The 17,022-nt window shown below is 40.1% G+C and overlaps 1 protein-coding gene across 1 annotated transcript in view; it reads left to right on the top strand.

Annotated features, from left to right (window-relative positions):
* The window catches only part of LOC138172903 (protein ERGIC-53), a 63,571-nt gene that overhangs the window by 19,107 nt on the left and 27,442 nt on the right, over positions 1–17,022 (top strand). Inside the window, exons 4-5 of the mRNA XM_069102741.1 lie at positions 4,717–4,778; positions 12,679–12,778. Coding sequence (XP_068958842.1) covers positions 4,717–4,778; positions 12,679–12,778 — 162 coding nt within the window. The remainder of the gene's footprint in view (positions 1–4,716; positions 4,779–12,678; positions 12,779–17,022) is intronic.

Here is a 17,022-nt window from a genome sequence, read left to right on the forward strand (position 1 = left end):
CCCCTTGGCATGAGTTTTGATAATGTGAATAATGATCATAATAAAGTTTTGCACAAAGAGGTGCGTCTTTCTCAAAATAAAATCTGTGTAGCCTTGCCAGAGTTAACTTATGCATATGTATTCTTCATTTATTGCCTCTTCACCCTATTCCATCAGTCATCACTTGCCTTGTGTGTTTCTTCAGTTTTTTTCTAGTATTTGGTTCCTTCATTTCATCCTATAAACATTCTAGGATCCTCTTTGTCCTTTAAAAACAAAAAGAAAATCTTCCCTTGACCCCTAAATCCATTGTTCTCTCTACACTCCTTTGAACTGGCAAATTTCTAGAAAGAGTAGATTACTTATTGCCCTCATCTACTCGATCTCCCTGTTCCCTCCTCATCGCCTTTTAGTCTAGCTTCTGTCCTTGCTACTGTACTGAAAATGCTTTCTCCAAGATCACTGACAATCTCTTTGTCACTAAACCAGTGGCCTTTTTTCTTTGTCATGTATTCTTTCCCTTTTCACTGGCATCCCACTGGACACTGTCCCTTTTTGATACAGTCTCAAACCCTTGATATCCTTGGTTTCCATCACTGTATGCTCCTAATTTTCCTGCCTCACTGACCAGATCTCTGTCTCCTTCCCTGCCTCTTTGTCCTCATTGTATCCCTTAATTGGGTTCTCTTCTTGGCCCTTGTTTCCTTCCCATCTATATTTAATCAATCAACAAGTGTTTAAATAACACTTACCATATGTCATGCGCTGTGCTAGGTACCAGAAGGACAAAACAAGAATCAAATAGTCCCTGCCTTTAAGCAGTTTACAGCCTGGCTGGGGAGACCACATGTGCCTTTGTAGATCTCTGTGGAATAGATGCAAGGCAGCTGGAGGGGGAAGGCCTTCTAGGGCACCTTGTGGGTCAGGGGTGACCTCATGTAGGAGGTGGAGTTTGAGCTGAGTCTTGAAACTAGGGGTTCTAAGAGGTGGAGATAGTGGGGGCAGCTGGGTGGCGAAGTGAGTCAAGCACCAGCCCCAGAGTCCAGAGGACCTGAGTTCAGTTCCGGCCGCAGACACTTAACACACACACACACACACACACACACACACACACACACACACACAATAGCTGTGTAACCTTGGGCAAGTTACTTAACCCCAATTGTTCTCCAAAAGGCAAAAAAAAAAAGGTGGAGATAATGAGAGGGCTAATTCTAGACAGGGGAGAAGTAGTGCCAGAGACCGGAGACAAGGTCTCTCATGGTGATCTTGTGCACTTAATCTTGCTTTAGTTGTCACACATCCCCAAACTATCTCTACCTGCCAGCTCTCCCCAGAGTCCTGCCCTCTACTTCTAGATTCTTGTTGGTCATCTCTACTTCTATAACCCACCAGCCCCTCAAAATTAAGCAGGCCAATGTTAACAAGCCCTCAAAATTTGACCTGCCTCCCGCCTTCTCTATTTCTACCAACGGATCATCATTCTTTTAGTGAATTCGGATCGTAATCCTTTATTTTTAGGTGAGAGGAAGGGAGTAGCGGTTGTGTGCCAAGTGTTTTCCGTGCTGCCTCCGTGTTAATCTCTCTTGCCCTTTTCCTCCTTTTCATTTTCATGGTAGAGTAGAAAGTACACATCTCTGGAGTAAATGGACTTGGGTTCAAATTCTGCCTCTGTCTTCAGGTAATCATGCCACCTCCTTCAGCCTCAGTTGTCCCATCTGTAAAAAGAAGAGGTTAGGGGCGGCTGTGAGGAAGAGCACTGGCCCTGGAGTCGAGAGGACCCAGATCGGTCCGGCCTCAGATACTTAACGCCCACACACAAAAAACTGGCTGTGTAACCTTGGGCAAGTCACTTAACCCTAACTGCTTTAAAAAAAAAAAAAAGAAGAGGTTAGACTAGATGGCCTCTGAGGTGTTTTCCAGCTTTAAATCTTTGTATGGTCTTATTACAACCCTAATTCAAACACTCGTCTTTTCTCACCTACACTGTTAGAGCCCCTTAACTTGTCATCTGACTCGCATGCACACTCTGTCTTACAAGACTCCATTCCAGTTCTTGGTACTGCTGCCCCAGTAATCTTCCTAATCTACAGGTATTACTGTGTCACTTTGGAACACTAAAGCTTTCTGTGAATACTCATTTCCTACTGAATAAAATACATATATGCTCTTCACCTTCTGACTCCATCATACCTGTCAATGCTTTTTCTCATCCTGTTCGTGTTTTACAGTCCCCTCTTCTTGTCCTGACCTCTCCTATCTTCATGCATTTTCCCAGTCTTTCTTCTCCGCCTGAGATGGAATTCTCTCTTCCTGCTTCTCCATCTGATAGAAGTCACTTTCTTGCTTGAAGGCTTATGTCGGGTGCTTTCTCTTCAGTGAAACTTTGCCTGGGCTTACTTTCCCTTAGGGGATAGTCAGTTCTGTAGTTTTGGGGTTTTGTTGCTTTTTGGAGGGGGGAAGGTAGGGCATTTGGGGTTAAGTGACTTGCCCAAGATCACATGGCTAGTTTTGTGTTACGTGTCTGAGTCCAGATTTGAACTCAGGTCCTCCTGACTCCAGGGCCAGTGCTCTATTCACTGCACCATCTAGCTGTTCCTAGTTCTGTAGATTTCTTCTAGCATTTTGCCTGAATCTTTACTTTCCTCCTATCTCATTGTCCTTACAAAGTAGTTGTTTGTTCATTTGTCTTCTCTCCCCACTACCAACTTCATGCCCTCCATGCTTAGAATAGTGCCTCACATGACACATTCTACCATATAATTGTCACAGATTTATGCCAATTTTTGCAAAAAGTGGGATGCGACCATTATGTGAAGCTTTAAAAATTGTGCCAATAATTTCCACGAGACTCATACCAGCTTCACACTCACTAAAAACTGTTTCCACACCTTTGTTGCTATGCTGTTCAGTGATCACAATCACTTTCAACTTGAAGCCTGCAGAATAGTTTTTATGTTTTCCCATAATCAGAAAGAAATGCTTTGCACGTTCATGTATCACCTGCAGATAAACTGTACAATTTAGTTAGTGTGGGAAGATGCAAATCTTAGAATACCACATGCTGTACTTATGGCAGCTTTGACTGCCCTCCTGTTTCCCTGCTCCCTTTGCACCTGCGGCTTTCTGTTAGGTTGAGGGATAGTACCCTCAGTACTGTGGTGTTCTAAACAAAGCTCACAAGTTGGCTTTCAGAAATACACTGACAAGTGCACATGCATTGAGACTTCTACGCTCATGGCTAGCAGTGCACGAGAGATAAATCCATATGCATATGCCGCCGGTGAATACATTTACCTTTTGAGTGGCATGACAAACAAAATTATATCATGTGACCATCATATGATGAAAGGTTGTAAACCAAATTTTGAACTAAAAAAAAAAAATCCACCAGGAAGTGATGATTGTGCAGGGGTGACAATTACGCAGTGAAATGCAGTATTCTGGGTGCTTAGAAAATATTTACTGAATTGTCAATACTTCAGTTTCATGTTGCTTGCAATAGTTCTGTTGACTTTTCTCAACAACTATTTAAGATTATTAAGATTTTTTACTCAGTTAAATTAAATCTGGTACTTTGACTTTTTCACCTTTATTGAAGCTAAAGGAGCTGTGACTTTAAACATGTTTAAATCTTCATAATCCCCAACAAATTTTTAAAGCTGTTTAGGGCATTCTGTATGTAGTATTGACTATGTATATGCAAAAGCAAAGTTAGCTTTAATGCTTACATAACATTGTATGTTAAACTAGGCCTGCACAACCTGCGGCCTGAGGGGCCACTTAACCTGTGAAGAATACAGAGGAAAACATCCTTTCCTTTGCACAGGTTGTGCAGGCCTATTTTAAACCTGTGTTTGTTTCCATGTGGCAGTTGGCAGGGATTTAATTATGAGACTGAAGGAGCTCTGTACCTTGTCTGAGCCAACCAGTCAGGGGGATTTAATCTGTTTCACTTGGTTGTCATCCCTGTATTGCTTTAAAAAATTATGTAGTTTGGTTAAATTCAATATTGAACATCAGTACAAAACTTGCTTGGTAACTATCTACATGTAATTTCAATATATAAGTATCATAACACTATCTCTGTCACTCTAAGTCACCATTAGGATTCTTGATTCATTCTCATTTAGTTTTTCTCATATGATTATAATTATGTATTCCATTCTTCAAGAACTATTTTATTAATTTTTTTGCATTATTTTGTATGGGCCTTGACAGACAGCTTTGTATTTCTCAGTATTAATTGCATTGTGGCATTCTGTTAATTTAATGTTTCATATTGTTATATATTTAGATTGTTTTGTAATTATATGTAATGTTGCAATGAAAATCTTCTGAACAGATAGGTCTTTTAAAATTATTGTATTAATTCTCAAAGTTTATATCCCTAGTTTCTTTGTACAATTCAGTGCCTTTGGAATTACTAAATTAGCTAATAAAAAAAAAGTCAGAATTTGAATCAGAAGGGATCTCAGACGTCTTCTAGACTTTGGGATTTGTGAACTTGTTTTTTAAAATATTTTGATAACTGTGTCCATATAATTGGTTTCCTTTATAAAGCTATATATTTTATGCATTTAAAAACATTTTGAGAAGTTCATAGGCTTCACCAGATTAACAAAGGGGTCAGTGACACACAAAAAAAGGTTATGAAGCCCTAATCTAGGCTAATCTATTGATTCTTCTCATTAAGAACTTTAAAACACACTATGTTATGTTTATTTTGTTTTGCAGAAAAACAATCCAACTGTGGTTATCATAGGCAACAATGGACAAATACAGTATGATCATCAGAAGTAAGTATTTATACATTGTTTCTGACTTATGGCTTGTTCTTTTTGTCCCATACACATCTCAGACTCAGCATTTCCAGAATAATTATTTTTTACCTAAAATCTACCACTCTTTTGAACTGCCTGATATCTTTTGAGGATACTACCATGTTTCCACCCACTCACTTTTACCATCTTGAAGTATCCTTGACATTCTTCCTTAGTTCAGATATTCAGTCAGTTGCCAATTCTTATCAAATTTATTGCCACTATACCTCTAACATCCATCTTGTTTTCTCTACTCACATAGCTACTGCTCTAGAACAATTGTCATTGCCTCAGACTTGGACTATTTGCAATAGCCTCATAATTGATCTCTTTACCTCAAGTATCTTCCCCTCTCCAGGTTCTCTTCCACAAAGCTGCCAGAGTGATGCTCTAGGGCTTAGGTCTGATCACGTCGCTCCTCTACTTAGTAAACTCAATGAACTTCATGTTATCTCTAGGATAAAAAATAATGATACTTCTGATTACCATTTTATTAAAGCTCTTCACTCCAACCTATTCTTATTTCACATTAATTCTCTCAACATGCTCTGGTGTCCAGCCAAACTGGACTGTTACTCAAAACATGATAACCAGTTTCTGTGCCTCTGAATAGGCTATCTCTCATGGCTGGAATACATCCTCTCCTCATTTCTACTTCAAAGAATTTCTACCTTCCTTCAAAGTTCAGGTCAAAAGCTACTTCCTACGGGGACCTTTCTTTATTTTATCCAACCTGCTAGTGCCTCATTCCCAGAATTACCATGTGTCGACTTTCTATATCCTTACGTATGTGCATGTGGCACCCTCTCCTACCCTACAGATGCAAACTTGAAGACAAGAAGTATTTAACTTTTGTCTCTTTCCCCAATGTCTCTCATGTAGTAAATGTCTAATAAGTGTGTGATTGCTTTAGTTTTACAAATTTGGACATTCCCTAAAAAAGAAATGGCAAGGGTTTTGTTCCTTTTAATTTTTTTTTTTCATAAAAAAGCTGCAATCAGTGATCTGGGTTTAAAATCCTCAGTTTTGTTATTCAGTTCTGTTTTAAGTTGGTGAATTACCTCAGTTTGTAAACATAAAATCTTCCATGCTTTTTAATATAAATACTAGCAATCATATGTCATCTTTAGGCTATGTTGAGATTTGTTGCAGCTTATAATAGTTCTTAGTAATGAGATTAGGCTGATAGTCATATGTTGCTACTTTAATCCTCAAAAGGATCTTGGCAAACATAGGGTTATGGCTATAAATCTAGAGCTTAAAACAAATTGATCAGCAAAACAAGTATAGTATAATATAAGGTCTTTTAAAAAAATGTTTTTAATTCTAGTCTTAAATTCCAATCAGTGATCATTTTTCATATACAAATTAGGACATTAAAAAGGTTGCGTATGAAACAGTGAATATCTGCTGCTAGCTTTTTAAGACAGACAGACAGACAGTGAATTCAGCATATTACTTTCCAAGCTGTCCCACTTGTCTGTCCTTCCTTCTGAACTTGGTACTCTTCTTTGCACTTTTTAAAACATTTCAGTGGCTTTCCTCTTGTTTTCTTTTATTTTTTTTCCTTATTTTTGGGGGGTTTACCATTAATAAACTCCCCTACCCCCCATTAAATTAAAACAGGGAAAAATCTTATTGTAAAATGTAAGCATCTTCAAGCAAAACAGATCCATATGGTTTCTGTGTCCAAAAATATATTTTACATTCCTTACCTTGAGTCTGTCTTACCTCTTTGTCAAGAGATGGATAATATACTCCATAATAGGTCCTCTGGAGATATTATTGGTTGTTGTTTTCATCAGAGTTCTTAATTCCTTCATTTCTTACAATATCATTGTAGAAGCTGTTCTCTGGGACTGATATTTCACTCTAAGTTCATACTTCCCAGGATTACTTGGAATTCTCTCTCATTATTTCTTACACTGTAATATTTCATCACCTTCATGTAACATAGTTTCTTGAGCCATTTGATGCCAGTTTGAGACAGTTTCTTTTACATTTGATAAATATCCTTTCAATGTATAGTTTTTTTTTCCTTTTAATCTCCACTCAGGATCAGAAAGTTTTTCTTGTTTAAGGATCTTCCCTCCCTTTTGTCAGTCTCCCTCTTCCACCCTCTTCCACCCTCACCTGTTTCCCTTTTGAGTTTGATATATTTCTGTACAAAAGACTGTGTGTGTGTGTATACATGTTCTTATTTGCCTGTCCCTTTTCACTCATTCTAGTTATAAAACATAGCAAGCTCTACCTACTTCTTTCATTTTTTCTCCCATATATTTATTTATTTTATTAACTATTTCTCAAGTACATGTAAAAAATTTTTTTTACATTCTTTTGAAAAAATTTTGAGTTTCAAATTCTCTCCCTTATTCCTCTACCCCATCCTTGAGAAGCAAGCAATTTGATATAAATTATACATGTGAAGTCATGCAAAATATATTTCCATATCGGCCATATTGTGAAGACACAGACAAAAAAAACAACCAAGAAAAATGAGGTAGGAAAAAGTATGCTTCAGTCTGCATTCAGACTCCCATCAGTTCTTTTTCTGGGAGTGGATAGCATGTTTCAGCCTAAGTCCCTTGGAATTGTCTTGAATCATTGTATTGATCAGAATAGCTAAGTCATTCACAGCTGATCATCATACAGCATTGCAGTGACTGTCGATAATGATCTCCTGGCTCTGCTCACTACACTTTGGCGTTAGTTCATGTAAGTCTTCCCAGGTGTTTTTGACCTGTGTATTTTCATCACAATCATGTAACACAACTCGTTTGGCCATTCTCCCATTACTGTACATCCCCTCAATTTCTAGTTCTTGGCTACCACAAAAGGAGCTGCTGTAAATATTTTTGTATCTAAAAGTCCTTGTCATTTTTCTTTGATCCCCCTTCTTCTTTCTTACCAGTATATTCTTTTACCTTTTGTTCTTTGCCCTCTTCATGCGCTAAAGATGCAATCAACCAACCACCAGTGTCTCTGGGGTTTTTGTGTTTCCTCGTTTTGTTTGTTTTTCTGTTTAACTCCCTCAGTAACCTTTGAAATCATTAAGATTCTGAAGGGAATGTTTACTACTTCCCTCCAATTAGAATATTGACGCCAAACATTCTATAGCTTCTTCCAGTTAATCAAATCAATTTACCTTTCTTAATTCCTCTTAAGTCTTGTGTTTGTATTTCGTAGGACCTACTCTGCTTTATCTTTTTCAGTAAAAATCCAATTTTTTTTTCTTCAGTAGGATTATACTCGGGTTTGAAGGATAAATTATTCATGGTGATAAGCTTATATCCTTTGCCTTTTTGGAATATTATATTTCAGGATCGCTGGTTTTTAGTAGAAGCTGCCAGGTCTTGTGTGACTTACACTTTCTTGGTACTTGAACTCCTTTCTGGATGCTTAGCAGTATTTTTCTCTTTGATGTGGAAGCTCTGGATTTTGTTTATGACCTTCCTGGGTGTTTTCAATTTGGGTTTCCTTTCAGAAAGTGACTGATAGAGTACTTTCATTTTTACTTTGCCTTATAGTTGTAATAGATCTGGGCAGTTTTCATTTATGATTAAAGAAAATATACTATCCAGGCCTTTTTTTTTTTTAATCATGGTTTACAGGAAGTCTGATGATTTTTAAATTGTTTCTTTTTGCCCTCTTTTCCAGGTCAATTTTTTGATGGCAGATAACTTATATTCTCTTCTTTAAAAAAAAAATTATTTATTTATTTATTTTTAGTTTTTTTTTTTTTTGAATTACAGATTGTCTCCCTGTCTTTCCCCTACCCCCCACCCCAAGACAGGGAGCCTACTGAATACCCCTTCCCCAATCTGTTCTCTCTTATATCCTCCCCACCCCTACCTCCCTTAATTTTCTAGTAGGCAAGATGGATTTCTATACCCCAGTGCCTGTATATCCTATTTCCCAGTTACATGTAAAAACAATTTTTTTTTAACATTTTGTTTTGCTTTGTTTTGATTTTTGCTTTTTGGAGGGCAATTGGGGTTAAGTGACTCGCCCAAGGTCACATGGGTAGTAAGTGTGCAAGTGTCTGAGGCCGAATTTGATCTCAGGTCCTCCTGACTCCAGGGCCAGTACACCCACTATTCACTGCACAGCCTAGCCACCCAACATTTGTTTTTAAAACTTTGATTTCCAGATTCTTTCCCTTCTTCCCTCCTCACCCACCCCCACTGGGAAGACAAGCAATTCAAATGTGTAGTTACACGAAATGTTTCCATAGTAGTTCTGTTGTGGAAGACTAACTATATTTCCCTCCATCTTATCCCTCCCCACACTTATTCCATTTTCTCCTTTGACCCTGTCCCATTTCAAAAGTGTTTGCTTCTAACTACCCTCTCCCCGAATCTGCCCTCCCTTCCATCATCCCCCCCTCTTATCCCCTTCCCCCTGCTTTCCTGTAGGGTAAGATACCCAATTGAGTGTGTATGTTACTGCCTCGTTAAGCCAAATTCAGTGAGAGTAAGGTTGACCCATTCCCTTTCGCCTTCCTGCTCTTTCCCTCCATCGTAACAATTTTCTCTTTCTATTTCTTTTTCTATTTTTCTATCTTTCTCTTTCTATTTCCCTTTTCCTTCTCCCAATATATTCCTCTCTCACCTCTTAATTTTATTTTTTAGATATCATCCCTTCCTATTCAGTTCATCCTGTGCCCTCTATGTATACACACATATACACACACTCACATATATATATTTATATATACATACACCCTCCTATACATACATATATGAATGTGTATATATATGTATACACACATATTCCCTTCAGTTATCCTCATACTGAGAAGAGTCTCATGAGTTACAATTACTGTTTTTCATATAGGAATGTGTATTTCCCCTGAAGCATTATACTCAGTTTTGCTGGGTATGTGATGCTTGGTTTTAGTCCTAGCTTCTTTGACCTCTGAAATATCATATTCTAAGCCCTTCGATGCCTTAGTGTTGCAGCTGCCAGGTCTTGTGTTTCCACAGCACTCAAATTGTTTCTTCCTTACTGGTTGTATTATTTTCTCCTTGACCTGGGCCCAACTCTGGAATTTGGCTATGATATTTCTAGGTGTTTTCTTTTGGGATCTTTTTTAAGAGGCGATTGGTGAATTCTTTCAATTTCTATTTTGCCGTCTGGTTCTAGAATATCAGGACAATTTTGCTTGATAATTTCTTTAAAGATGATGTCTAGGCTCTTTTTTTGGTCATGGCTTTCAAGTAGTCCAGTAATTTTTAAATTATCTCTCCTGGATCTATTTTCCAGGTTGGAAATGAGATATTTTACATTGCTGTCTATTTTTTCAGTTGTTTGGATCTGTTTTATAGCATCTTGATTTCTCATAAAGTCATTAGCTTCCATTTGCTCCAGTCTAATTTTGAAGGAATTCTTTTCTTCAGTGAGCTTTTGAAATTCCTTTTCTGTCTGACCAGTTCTGCTTTTTAAGGCATTCTGGGCTTTTTGGGCCTCTTTTGCCATTTGAGTTAGTCTGTTTTTTAAGGTGTTATTTTCTTCAGGCAGGCTTTTGACTCTCTTTTCATGATTTTCTTGCATCATTCTCATTTCTCTTCCCAATTTTTCCTCCGCTTCTCTTACTTGATTTTCATAATCCTTCTTGTGCTCCTCCGTGGCCTATAACGAGCTCATGTTTTTCTTGGAAAGCTTTTGATGCAGGAGCTTTGACTTTGTGTCTTCTTCTGGCTTTGTGTTTTCTGTGGTTTGATTGTGCTTCCTCTGTTCGCTTGTTTTGTTAGGCAGTTACTTGACTTTTGAGCTCTTTGCCGCAGTAGAACTCTGCTTGCAGAGTGGAGAGAGTTGTATTCCAAATTGCTGGGGTTTTCACAGTTGTTGACAGAGCTGTTGTTAGAGCTGTGAGGAGGGTGCTCTCTACAGCCACCACCAGCTCTGGCACACTAGCTTCCTCATCCTGGAACTGCCACCCAAGACTGTGACCCAGATCCAAGCAGGTCAAAGCAAGAGCAGTTACCCTCTGAATGGTCTCTTGGTTCCCCTACAATTTGCAGGCCAGGAGCTCCAGAGGCAGCTATGTGGCCGCAGCTGCACCTGCCAGACCGCTGCCACCTGTCTCCCTGGGGGCAGGGGCTGGACTGTGCTTTTCTCTCACCCAGTTCTAGCAGAGTTCCCTACTGACTTTTTACTTTCTCTTTGGCATTTATGGGTTGAGAAGTCTGGAAACTGCCACAGCTGCTGGTGAGTCACTCTCCTGAAGTCTGCTCTGGCCAATCTGGGCTGAAAGTTGGGCCTGCACTGGTATGAATGGAACTGTGTGCGGCTCCCAGTCTGGTGCAATAGACTCTTCCTGTCGGCCTGCCAGGCTGCCTTAAGCAGGAGATTTGTTTTGTTCTGTCACTTTGTGGGTTCTGTAACTCTGACATTTGTTCAGTCATTTTTTTTTTACAGGTATTGGAGGTGGTTGGACTGGGAGCTTAAGCAAGTTCCTGCTTTCACTCTGCCATCTTGGCTCTGCCCCCTAAAAAAAAAACCTTTTTATTTGATTCTAATATTTCTTGCTAAGCAATGGAGTCATTGATTTCTGATTAGTTTATTCTAATTTATAGGGAATCTTACTTGGGATAGGTTTACTGCTTTCTGTTCTAAGCTATTTATTTTCCTTCTCATTCTTTCTTCAAGGACTTTGATTTCACTTTTTATCTCCTGCTTCCTTTCTTATAGATATTCATGTAGTCCTTGTGGAAAGCCTGTTTTTTCTTTGAGTCTCAGTTTGTAGGTTTTATGGAATTACTCTGTACTAGGTTGGATTTGGGGGTTTCCGTCCATTATAATTCTTTTTGGGGTCTATAACTTGTTAGGTTATTCATTTCTCCAACCATGGTTCTCTAATTGAGGTATTATGCCAGAGCCACCTCTGCCCTCTGCCGTACTTTTTGGTGGAGTAGTTCACCCTCTTTGGTCTTGAACTGTACCCCCTAGGCTCTTATACTGACCTCTACGTCTTTGAGTTGGCCCTCTGCCTCCAGGACCATTGGGTTTTAGAGCACTGAGTCTTCAGGGTCTTCTGTGACGCCTCAGGACAAAGTACCAGGGACCTTGCAGTCTCTGCCCTGAGCTCCCTCCCAGCGGTGCAGCATCTGGACCAGCTGCCAGCAGCCTTTTTAACTTCTGAGTTACCTTACTTGGTTCCAGACACATCCTCTCCAAGGGAATCCTCCACTAACTGCCTTAGTACATAGAGCTCTGGAGTTTGTGCGTCTGGTCAGTCTGTGGTCATTCTGAGGGCCTTCTAGCTTGTTGTCCTGTGCCAGAGGCCGGCTTAGCTGGGAGAACAGGCCCTTTGTGGCTGACTTTTTGTGCCGTTTTGTAGTGAAGTCATTTATTGAGTTTTCTCTTTGATTTTCTTAATCATTCAGTTTGGTGTGATCTTCAGGGTTTTGCTGAAGTAGGTGTGTGGGAACTGGGTAGTTTGCCTCCATTCAGGAAAATATCTTAATTAGAGATCCATATTTGATCTTAAGACTGGTTTATTTAAGGATTACTAGTGGATTATAAAGCTTATTAGTACGGTATGAGCTTAGTATCTGGGTATTTGGGGTTTTGCTTTTTATGTTTTTAATGGTTTCCAGCTTACCATGTGGTGAGTTGTAAAGATAAGACTTGTTTTATTTATAGTCAATAGTCATTAACTCTTAGTATTGCACAAAGTTCTTCTGTTAAGGAGAACATTTATACTACTGTGTAGAAAATTTAATTTTTCCGTTTTAAAGGCTCTAATTTATAGTGTCATGAGTTTATTTTAACTTCAGTCTTTTTTTCTACTTTCACACAAATTATTTTTGCTGATGATTTTTAGAGATGGAATTTCCTAAGTTTTTGGTATCTCTTTCTTTCCATACTACAGCGATGGTGCTAATCAAGCTTTGTCAAGTTGCCAGAGGGACTTTCGTAATAAGCCATATCCTGTCCGGGCAAAGATTACCTATTACCAGAAAATCTTGACAGTAAGTAATGGCATTTTTTTTAGAGCAGTTGGGGTTGAGTAACTTTCCCAAGGTTACACGGCCAGTTATGTTAAGTATCCGAGGCTGGAAACTGATTCCGGGTCCTCCTGACTCCGGGCCTTGCACTCTTACTCTTTGTGCCACCTAGCCGCCCCAGTAATGGCAGTTAACAGTGATAATATTCATAGATGACACCTAGGTAGCCAGTTAACACTTGGATGTGGTTTTCTATACATTTTCATTTTAAGCTCATGACAACCTAGGAGATAGATACTGCAGTGATTACTATCCTCATTGCACAGAAGAGGAAACTGAGACAAAGAAGTTGCCTGTAGTCACCTAGCCTGTAAACAGTGGAGGCAGGATTTAAACCCAGCTCTTTCTGATTCCCAAGGCTAGTGCCATGTTACTTTTGCAGGAATGATATGAACATATGCTTAAGAGATGACTTTCTCTGTATCTAGTCTTTGATAAGAATGAAAAGATCTGAATTGGTAGCCATTTTTGTTGAAGACATGAAGATGATCCTTTTCCTTGTCAAGGCCAGCCTACTTGTGTCCTTGATTCCATCCCTTTCTCTTCTGGCAGATGACGTGTGTGCATGTGCGCGCACACACGCACAATCATGCACGCACACCCTACCGGCTCCCTCTCCTCCACCCCCATACAAACACACTTCTCATCCTTTTTTTCTTTTTCTTCTTTAGTCTCTCCCTCTCTACTGGCTCCTTCCTTGTTGCCTATAAACATCCCAGCTGTCTTCCATCTTTTAAAAACCTTCATTTGACTGTATTATAAAGTGAGGTTCACTTGACCCTCAGTCTCTTGACCCGTATCCTCTTCCCCATGATTTCACAGTCAAACTCCTAGAAAAAGCTTGTCTGTTCTTGTTTCTTCCACTTTTCTTTTCAGCCCCTTGCGGTCCAGTTTCCGACTTCATCACTCAGTGGAAACTGCTCTCTCTAAAATCACAGTGTTCTCTTCATTGCCAGATCTTGTGGCCCTTACTTAGTCCTCATCATTCGGGACTTCTTTGCAAAAATTTGACACCTTTGACTGCTCTCTTCCCTCGGGGTTTACATGACACTGCTTTCTGTTGCTTCTCCCACCTACCTGGTCACTCCTCAGTCTCCCTGTTGTAGGATTCCTCCAGGCATAGCTGTAGCCCAAGCCTCTGTCCTGGGCCCTCTCTTCTCATCCTGTGCTGTCTCTTCTGGTGGTCTCATCCTGGGTTTAATTAACATCTTCATGCAGATGAATTCTGCATCTTTATAGCCTGGCCCGTTCTCTTTCCAGAGCTCAGGGACCAGTTTCACCAGCTGCCTAATAGACATTTTAACATGTCCAAAACAGAACTCATGTTTTATTTCCCTGTTTTCTGTCCAAGATTTTTCAGTCATTCAGGTTTACAGCTGCTGTCATCCTTGACTCTTCATCCCGCATGTCTAATCAGTCACCAAATCTGGTTCAGCTCTCCTCACTCGGCCACCCGTCCTAGCACCACCTGCCTGGATGCTTACAGCAGTCGCCTGATTCTCTATTTTATCTCACTGTGCCCCTCTTCCCTGCTTATTAAACTCTAGTACTTTCCTTTCTCCTCTAGGATGAAATCTAATCTCTGGTTGACTGTTAAGCACCTACTGTGTGCTGGGCATTGGACTAGAGATACAAGGGGGAAAAATGTCACAGCCTCTGAAAGAGTTTGTATTGGGCCGGGCTGGGGTATGGGTGAGAGGGGGGCATGAGCACATGCAGATATATACATACCGTGTTTCCCCGATAATAAGACCTATCCTGAAAATAAGCCCTTCCCTTACTGTGTAAGATTCCTCTAAAATAAGCCCTCCCCCGAAAATAAGCCCTATTGAGATTGCTACTGCAGTGAAGGTGATCCCCTGCGCTACACGCTACATTACGGTACCCTCTGTATGCACCGTTTCCCCCCCCCGCCCTGTTGAAACGCACGCCGTGCTCCGAGCTACATCCAATCAGAGCTGCAGCAGTGAGCGCGTCATCCTGTTCTTCCCCAGTGATTTGCTTATTGAATAAAGGTACATTTTTTTGTTCACATTTACGTGTTTATTAAAATTGCTATCAATGTTCATTAAAATAAGCCCTCCCCTGAAAATAAGCCCTCTGGTGTTTTTCTGTCCAAAAAAATTTAAGACAGTGTCTTATTATCGGGGAAACACGGTATGTAAAAACAAGACAAATACAAGGTAATTTGGGGTGGGGGAGACACTTATAAGTTGGGAGGAATCAGAAATACAAACTCTTTACTGTTTTGTTTTTTCCCTTGTATCCCTAGTACCTGGTAGCTGATACATAGCAGGTAGTTTAAAAATGCTTTTATTGGATTATGCACAACTGGGGGAAGAGAGAAGTGAATACTTTGCATGACAGTTTCCAGAAAGATCTCAATAGGCTGAATCTAATAAGATGACAGTTAAGTAGGTATAAACAGTGTCTTAAACTAGAGGTAAAAAAAATGCCTGCTTCCCAAGTTCAGAGTGGAAGAGGCTCGGTTTATTATCATTTAGTCTGAAAAAGGTCTTAGGGCTCAGTCTGAATCAGCAGTGTAATATGGCTGTCTAGAAACGTCATTTGGGGCTGCATTAAGAGAGGCTTCCAGGAATAAGGAGGATATTTCTTCTGTATTCCATCCTGGTTAGACACCATCTGGAATATTATGCTACAGTTCAGGAGTAATCAATCAGTAAACATTATTATGTGCCTGCTGTGTGCTGGGCCCTGTACTAAGCACTGAGGACATAGAAGGGGGCAAAAGACATCCTTGTTCACAGGGAACTAACTCTCAATTTAATGGAGGAGACACCAAACAAATATATACAAACAGGCTCTATTCAGGATAAATAGAAAATGGTTAACAGAAGGACAGCATTAGAATTGAGGAGTTGGGAAGGGGTTCCAGTAGAAGATGGGATTTTAGTTGGGCCTTAGAGGAAGCCAGGCAAGCCAGGAGATAGAGGTGAAGAAGGAGGGAGAGCATTCTGGGCATGGGGGGACGGCCAGAGAAAATGCCTGGAGCTGAGAGATGAGTGTCTTAATCATGGAACAGCCCAGGAGAACGGTGTCACTGTATCAGAGAATGTAGGAGGGAGCAAAGTATAAGAAGCCTGAAAAAAGGAGAAGGGGGCCAGATTATGAAGGGCCTAATAAAATGACAAAAAAGCCTGTTGTAGCTGATTCTGGAGGTGATAAGGGGTCAGTGGAGCTTGTGGATCAGGGTGTGTTGTGGACAGACGGGCTGTAGTAAAAATCACTTCGGCAACTTTGTGGGGGACGAATTAGATTTGAGAGAGACTTGAGGTGGTGAGCCCAACAAGGCTGAGAGGTTATAAGGATCTGAATGAGGGTGGCAGCTGTGTAAGTGGAAAGAAATGAACAGACACAAGTGAAGTAGAGGTAAAAAAAAACAAAATTGGAAACATTGGATATGAGGGAGAGTGAGGATTTGGAAGATGACACTAGGTTTGTGTGGGTTGCTGAAGGGATGGTGATGCTTCCAACATACGTATTTGTATGTATATATTACGTATGCATACGTAAGTGTGTGTGTGTGTGGGGGGGTGTAAGTTCACAGTTAAAAATGAAATTTTTAAAAGTAATAGGGAAGTTAGGAAAACAGGTGAATTTGCGGGAAAAGATGAATGTAATGAATTCTGCAATCTTTCACAACCCATTCTTGCCTGCTCACTCTGCTCTGTCCTACCCAAAATGAAAAGCAGGAGACGTACTTACCCATTAGTCACTACCCTTAGCACAATGCCTGTCTCCTGTGAAGGGCACCTACCAAAGCCAAATTATGATCTGAGGGGCATTTCCCAGTGTGGCCCATGAAGCTGCTGCTATGGGCACCTGAGTTACATTGTCATTGTCCTGAGAGGCTGACCCTCAGTTCAGGAGTTGGGAGGCTGGACCCTTTCACAAGAGATAAGAGTGGAAAGTGGAGAAATATTGGAGATAATGATACATGTGATTTTGTTGGAGACACTCACTACAATTTGGTTGTTTTTTTAAACATTTATTTATTTTTAATTTTCAACATTCAGTTCCATAAGTTTTAAATTTTCTCTGCTTCCCTTCCCTCCACCCTCCCCAATAAGGAGAAGAACTGCAATTTGTCTGCAGCTCATCTACCCACCATCTGGTTGATCAGAGACACCTTGAAGTCAGGCCCAGTGCCCAGTGTTTCAAGCCACATGTTGAGTGTTTGACCCCTC

The sequence above is a fragment of the Petaurus breviceps genome, unplaced genomic scaffold, assembly GCF_028583685.1.
Source record: "Petaurus breviceps papuanus isolate PSGF00001 unplaced genomic scaffold, PetGlider_PUasm1.0 129, whole genome shotgun sequence".
Taxonomy (NCBI): Eukaryota; Metazoa; Chordata; class Mammalia; order Diprotodontia; family Petauridae; genus Petaurus; species Petaurus breviceps.